Below are 8,002 nucleotides of genomic sequence, written 5' to 3'. Positions count from 1 at the left end.
TCATAGCTCAAGCACTTCACCTTTTGCCTGACAGAGCTTAAGCACATCCATTTTAGGGTACGCTGGGACAGGGTTTTTTCTTTTTTCTTTTTTGCAGTATTTAATATTTTGCTTTAGTCTAACTTTAAGCTACAACTTAACTGTCATATTTAAATAAAAATTATATTCACGGTTTCATAGGTATTGTCAACATTCTTAAGAATTATGAACCAAAGCTCTTAGGAAATATGGTATGTTCATAACAGGAGTCAACGTTTTGGTAACTCCTAGTTTTGGTCTTGTTTTTAAAGCAGACCGAATGAGTTGAAAACATGTCCAGTCACATTACCCAGTCTCACAGTAGTAAATTCAAAGACAGCAGCCTTGTGCCTAGTCTGCTCCTATTGTTGGAAAACTCCTAAATGCTGCAAGTCATACCAAAAGTTTAAGGAGATTTTATAATGCGCGTAATTAGAAATTCTATGAAGTCAGAATTGCAAATCTGTCCACTGTGCAGAATGATCAATTTATGAAATATGGCAAACTGAACTTCAAAAACAAAGGTGATCAAGTAGTCTTAATAAAAATGTTAACATATTTTGGGTCTCTCATTGTTAATTAGTGGGTTCCTGAATGAACTGGTATGAGCAACAGTTGAACATCTGTAATCCTGTAAAGATGACCAAAGTTTCCTTGATAAGGTTTTCATTTCAATTCTTTCTGAATGGTGTTTCAAGGGGTACTGCACTACACGTTTAGTGCTGATATCTAAGAAACAGATTATTATATCCTTCAACAACTTGACAAAGTGATTGATGGCACACACTTCTCCATCAAACAGATGCTCATCTAAATCTGCAAAAAGATGACTCAGATGCCCAGAAAGCTCACATAATATTTTCTGTTGAAAATACAATTCCCTCTGCTTAGGAACTAGTTCAAAAACTGCCATTCTTGAATAGGTTTTTACAACTTGCTCACAAATATTTATAACCCGACATAGACTTTCTGAAGGAAAATGCAAACCATTTTTCTTTTTAACACGTAACAATGACCCAATTTTAGAGGCTTTGAGGTTCGAAGCATACAGTGCAGTAATGCAGTCTTCACAAATTAAAAGCGCTGATAATTTATTTGCAACATAACCAGCGTAATTGGTAAGATTCCGCCTATGATCTGACAGGTCTAGTAATGCCTCACTTAGTGAACAATTAGGCCAGTCTTGGTAAATATCCTCTTTGTGAAAGAGTGTCTTTGTGATGTTGACACCATACTGATGCTGGACTGTCCAGAGGGCCAAGTCTTTCCTTCGAGCAAGTGAAATGTCAAAGATGCTTGCTTCACTTAGAAAAACTTCATCTTGAAATTGGCACCTAGTCTCCAAATTATGGTAGGCTTTCTGGAATGCCATGCAGGTAGGGCTGGAACTGGGTACTGATGCCTGCCTAAGCATCTTCAGAAATAATTCCAGATGATCTTGACTGAACTTGTAAGTCAGAAGATAAGGAAGAGGCACGACCTTTGGGACAACATAATTTTGGTAGAGCCATTTTAAGCTTTCGGCATTAAGCAAAAATCCCAGGAATCCCAGTTTCTGTTTACCTTTAATGATTTGATTATTGCTAGTGTCGGATAAAGTAACAAAAATAGTCTTGGCTTCAATTAACACGTGATTTATTTTACTGTATGTTTCAGGTGATAGAGGCCCTTTAAGTCTCTTTCCATAACGGTTCCTACTGTTACAAATGTCAAACAGATTGCTAATTAAGCGTAAAAAATAAGTGGTACCCATACATTTTTGAAAAGAAGGCAGGCCTGTGGACAGCAAGTGTTCTAATGCACGGGCTACACTCTCGCTGAAGAGCTGGGCTGCACAGTTCACTTTCAGCACGTGACTTTTCAAACTGATGAGCTTGCATGGGCTCCTCTCCCTACCTGCTAATTCTTGCTCCTCCAGCGCTGCTAAATCCACCAGATGCTGCCAGTGTGCTGTGCCGTGGAGAAACTGAATGGTCTGCAGACTCTGAAATGTGTTTCTTACGAGTCTCAGCAGGTGGCAGGAATCGAAGAAGTATGCGATCTGCTGGCCGGAGGCCGACGGGTGCTGGAACGTGCACTTCATGCTGTCCTCGTCAAGGTGAATCCCCAGAGCTCTAGCCATCTGCACACTGTGAGCAGTGGCGTCCGAAGTGACAGCTAGCACTGTGACCCCTGTGTCACTCAGCTTGCCAATTGCCAGACGCAGTAGCTGAGCTTGCAAACATCCAGATGCTCTGTTGACAAAGAAGTAACCGAGAGGCATCCTCCAGTGACCAAAAATACCCACTGCCATGAGCAAGATCGTCTCAGAAGCAAGTGGTGCTTCATCAGCATCGAGTTTTCCAAGACCAAAGTCCATGAACCCTTGCAGACTGTGACTGCTGGGATCCCACTGAAGCTGCTGCTTGAGAGAGACATCTTTTATTGTCAATGCACAGTACTGATACAGCTGGTCTCCGTTCTCCACTCTTCGCTGAAGGAACGAAAAAATGTTGCTATTGAAGCCTGGACTGGGTTGGCATTTGGACAACCACCTGGAAAACATGAAAAGTAGAAAACACAGAATTTAATAAATGAAAAGATAAAGGGAAGGTGACTTAAGTGGTGCTAAGTAGTCTCACGTCTCTGTGGAAAGAAAACCAAGCATGAGCCAATGCTACAGACATCTTCAAGCATATACTCATAGAGTTACAGTAAAATACTAAGATGACAGAGACACTTAGGAACACAAAGTAGGACCTCAAGATGTAAACATATTGTCAAGCATGGTGGCTCACGTCTGTAATCCCAGCACTTTGGAACGTGGAGGCGAGAAGATTGCCCAAGTCCAGGGGTTCGAGACCAAGCCTGGGAAATTTGGCAAGTTCTCATCTATCTCTACAGTAAATCAAAAAAATTAGCCAGGCATGGGGTACATGCCTGTGGTTCCAGCTACTTGGACGGCTGAAGTGGAAGGATCACCTGATCCTAACAGGTTGAGGCTGCAGTTACTGTGAGCATGCCACTGCACTCCAGCCTGGGTGACAGAGTGAGACTCTGACTCAAAAATAAATAAATAAATGTGTATACAGTATACACCACAGTATAGTTAAAATAATTTAGCCAACCCATACTGAAGGACATTTGGATTATTTTAAATTTTTAGACAATATAAATAGCACCACAATGTGTGCGTGTGTACTCACATACACATATACACATTTATGTCATTTGCGTAAATTTCTAGGAGAAAGATGCAGAGGTAAATTTAGTTATGCATATATTGGGATAAATGAACTCAACTTTAATAAAAATGAAAAAGAAATTTTGGACTTCAGGAACACATAATTGGGTGGGTTAATTTAAAATACATATTCCCAAATTGTCCTTTAGAAAATTCAAACCAATTTTAATTTACAACCTCATCAAAATGATTTTTTAAATTAACAAACCAATATCTAATAACTTAGTTATGGAACAATTATAGGGAGTAAGCTGGGTCTTAAAGCTGCCTGGGAAAAATATAGTCGTAGAGATCCCTAATGATGAGCTAAGTGTTTTCCTCTAAAACTTTGAGTTCCAGCTGGATACAATAATCCCAGCACTATGGGAGGCCGAGATGAGAGGACCGCCTGAGTCCAGGGGTTCAAGACCAGCCTGAGAAACTTAGTGAGACCTCGTCTCTACAATAAATAAAAAAAATTTAGCTGGGCATGGTGGCGCATACCTGTGGTTCCAGCTACTTGGAAGGCTGAGGTGGAAGATCACCTGAGCCCAGCAGGTAGAGGCTGCAGTGGCCGTGAGCATGCCACTGCACTCTAGCCCAGGCGACAGAATAAGACTCCGATTTAAAAAACAAACAAAAAAACTTTGAGCTCCTCCCACTGGTAAACACCAGTTTTGATTCTCTCATAGCACTTAATTTAGAGGGAGTTAATTTACTCAACTGCAGTGAATACAAACATGGAAAATTAGAAATAGAGGAAATACAAATAAGGAACAACTGTGACAGCATTTTCTTTTTCTTTTCCTTTTTGAAAAATTTTTTGAGTTGGAGTCCCACTCTGTTGCCCAGGCTGGAGTATAGTGACTGGATCACAGCTCCCCAAAGCCTCAACATGGGCTCAGGTGATCCTCCACCTCAGGCTCCCAAGCAGCTGGAACTACAGGCACATGCCACCATTCCAGGCTAATTTTTAAATTTTTTTTTGTAGAGACAAGTTCTTGTTATGTTGCCCAAGCTGGTCTCGAACTCTGGACCCCAAGCAATCCTCCTACCTTGGCCTCCCGAAGTGCTAGAATTGTAGGTAGGAGCTACTGCGCCTAGCCTGTGCCAGCATTTTCTTTCTATTACCAAGATCATACTAAATGTATCACTATTTAAAATAAGGTAAATTGAGGTTTATAATGACATAATTTCATGCAATTTGTGAAGATAAGCTACTTTAAAATACCCAAAGCACTGGAATTATAAGAAACACAGCACTGGGAAGGTTTTGGACATGTATTCAGGAAGAATTAGAAAAGGCTCCGACATCAGTGTATAGAGGAAATTAGGATCTGAGGTGGCTAAGAATCAAAGAAAGATGCATGATAGTTTAAAAATGTAAGTCTGGCTCGTTCTGTCATCTTCTAATTATTAACCATCTAATTCTTTCTCCATCATTATGGAGAGAAAAACAACGGTTCTGAACACAAATCTGGTGCTATCCTTTTTCTACTTATTTACTTTTCTGGTTTTTCCTTTGCAATGACTAGTCACACTTTCTCCTTTCTCCCCAAATTCTAATGCCTCCCTATCCAACTCTCAAGCTAATAATTTTATTTCACTGAGAAAATAGAAGCAATTCAATAAAAACTCATTTTCTAGCCAGATGAGGTACCAGATGTCTACAGTCCCAGCTACTTGTAGAGGCCGAGGTAGAAAGATTGCTTGAGCCCAGGAACTCCAGTCCAGCCGGGGCAACAAAGCAAGACCCCGACTCTGAAAAAACAAAACGAAACTCATTTCCTACCTCCAAACTTGTTAACCTCTTGTACCTGTGTTTCTGCCTTTTCTCCTGTTTCAGTGATTGAACGTCCTTGTAAATTATAAGGTCAGCCTTCCCTCCACAGTGGCACTGGGTGTTACCATCTTGTCATTATCTTTTCTCTTGTGTGTCACCAGTTTTCTTCTCTCTACTGGACCACACCCGTGAATGTGCAATCATGCTAGCCATCTGCCACCTCAACAGATGCCCTCCTCAAAGTCCCCTTCTCCTCGGAGACCCCACTCTCCTTCACACAAAACTCCTGGAAAGAGTTCATGATCATTTCTCTGCTTTGTCCCCTGTCTCTCTTGACCTCACTCCAGTCAGCCTTACCTCTCCCCTGCTTCACTGCAACTACTTGGTTCAAGGTCAGTGACCTCCATTTTGCAAAATTCAGTGGTCAAGCCTCTGTTCTCGTTTCACCTGATCTCTCAGCAGCCTGCCACCAAGGACCACTCCCTCCTTGAAGGATTCTCTATATGGGGCTCCCAGGCCACTGATGACCACCGCCTCCTTGAAGTACTCTCTACACTGGGCTTCCAGGTCACTGAGGACCAACCCACTCCTTGAAACACATTATACACTGGGCATCCAGGCCATCAAGGACCACTCCCTCCTTGAAACACTGTCTATGCTGGGCTTTCAGGCCAGCAGCACAACCTCCTGGTTCTTCTCTGCCTCACTAGCTGTTCCTGATCAACACATATTTATTGAATAAATGAATATTTAATGTAATGATTATAAAGATCTAATACTTGAGCATGCCACTGTGCTCTAGCCTGGGTGACAGAGTGAGACTCCAACTCAAAAAAAAAAAATTTATGGGTCATCTCCTTGCTAAGCTATGGTGTGGCCATGTGCTCTTTGAGCTATGGCCAGGCCATGTTTTTCTAAGCTTTGGTCCCCGCCCCTCCCTTGGGGAGGTGAATCCCCTCTTTCTTGCTCTCTCCAATTTATTTTCTAAATAAACTGTATTAAAAATATACATGTATGTACCATTAATATAATAGAAATAATATATGGCCATGGTCGGGTATGGTGGTTTGTGCCGTAATCTCAACATTTTGAGAGGCGGAGGCAAGAGGATTGCCTGAACTCAGGGGTTCAAAAAATCAGCTGGACAAAAAAAAATGTTTATCTATCAATAGCATGTTGTCTTAATTGCCATATATTCTTTTTTTTTTTTTTTTTTTGAGTTGGAGTCTCACTCCATCACCCAGGCTGAAAACAGCCTCGACCTGCTGGGCTCAGGTGATCCTTCTGCCTCAGACTTCCAAGTAGCTGGAACTACAGGCATGTACTACCATGCCTGGCTAATTTTTGGTTTACTGTAGGTCTTGCAAAGTCACCTAGGCTGGTCCTCGAACCCCTGGGCTCAGATAATTCTCTCACCACCATCTCCCAAGGTGTTGGGATTACAGGCGTGAGCCACCATGCCTGGCAGACAGATTTTTAAAAGTCTTGGAGGATATACACAAAACTGCCAACAGTAGTTATCTTGTAGGATCAGGGGAAGAGAAGTATTATGTTTTTCACTTTCTGGTATTTACATACTTATATACTGTTTGAATGTTTTATAACAAACATGTATTATCATCAAATTAAACAATGTACCTTAGTCATTGTCAAAAAAATAAGTAACTGTTTTTTGGTTTTTTGGGGGGTAGAGACAGGGTCTCACTATGTTGCCCAGATTGGTCTCAAACTCCTGGCTTCATGCAATCCTCCCGCCTTAGCCTCCCAAAGAGCTAGGATTCAGGCGTGAGCCACAGCGCCTGACCAGCAACTGTTTGAGTACTGGAATTGTAAATCTGAATGTACAATGTCACAAATGTAAAATGACATGAAGAGAGAAAAGATAAGTGTGAGCTGTAATTACCAGGAAGATTCAACTTAGGAGTTGCTGCAAAACTATGAAAAATGAAAAAAACCATGGAAAAAAAGATGAGAGGTCATGTAGTATACTAAATAATGCCATAAAACCAGTGCAGAAGAGAGGACTGGACTGACAAGGTGTAAGCTTCTCAACACAAAGGAAGATCCATGTTTGATGTGATGGATATCCCAGTACTCTGATTTGATCATCATACACTATATACATATATCAAATATCAAAGGGACGCCCAAATATGTACAATATATATCAATAAGAAGACAAAAAATGGTGTAGGAGCAGAAATATTAACACAGTTATCTATACAAATGCCCCTGCTTAGCAGAACATGGACATTCATGAATAAGTATAATATTGAGCATGAATGGTAAAGTCACATGATGGAAGAGAGCATGCTTTATACACAAACGTTCACCTCAATATATGAAACAGCAATTACAACCCCCAGATGGAAACGTAAGTGTCCAACAGCTGGAAACACCAGAGCTGAGTGGACAGGAGTAGCTGATAACATGCAGCTACTAAAACTTGGCTATAAGGAGTTCAAAATAACATGGATTGCTGGGCATGGTGGCTTATGCCTATAATCCTAGCACTTTGGGAGGTAGAGGTGAAAGGATTGCCTGAGTTCAGGGGTTCGAGACCAGCCTGGGCAACTTGGTGAGACCTTGATTCTACAACAAATCAAAAAAATTAGCTGGGCATGATAGCACGCTCCTGTAGTTCTAGCTACTTGGAAGGCTGAGGCAGAAGGACTGCCTTAGCCCAGCGGGTGAAGGCTGTGGTGGCCGTGAGTGTGCCACTGCCCTCCAGCCTGGGTGAGAGAGTGAGGCTCCTACTCAAAAAAAGAAAAAAAATGGATAAAGACATACCTAATAAAGTAATAAAAGGCAGGAGGCAAATTTATGTACAAAATTTCATAATTAAATAAAAACCACTAAATCTAAGCATAGAAAGACTGGAAGGAAATATTCTATTAGTAGTATTTTATTCATGTATGACAAAGAAAAATTCTCATTTTTTTCAAAAATGAGTCTATGGCAAAAACAGTAAAAAATTAAATTTTTTTTTTTTTTTTTTT

The 8,002-nt window shown here is 40.9% G+C and overlaps 1 protein-coding gene across 1 annotated transcript in view; it reads right to left on the bottom strand.

Moving 5' to 3' along the window:
• Positions 1-568: 568 nt before the first annotated feature.
• THAP9 (THAP domain containing 9) overlaps positions 569-8,002 on the bottom strand; it is a 20,280-nt gene continuing 12,846 nt past the window's right edge. The window contains exon 5 of the mRNA XM_008055608.2: positions 569-2,552. Within this exon, the coding sequence (XP_008053799.1) occupies positions 569-2,552 (1,984 nt within the window). The remainder of the gene's footprint in view (positions 2,553-8,002) is intronic.

This window comes from Carlito syrichta, unplaced genomic scaffold (genome assembly GCF_000164805.1).
Source record: "Carlito syrichta isolate Samal-C Ts95f unplaced genomic scaffold, Tarsius_syrichta-2.0.1 Scaffold301890, whole genome shotgun sequence".
Classification (NCBI taxonomy): domain Eukaryota; kingdom Metazoa; phylum Chordata; class Mammalia; order Primates; family Tarsiidae; genus Carlito; species Carlito syrichta.
The sequence above is the reverse complement of the archived record's forward strand: the minus strand, read 5'-3'. Positions and strand labels throughout refer to the sequence as shown.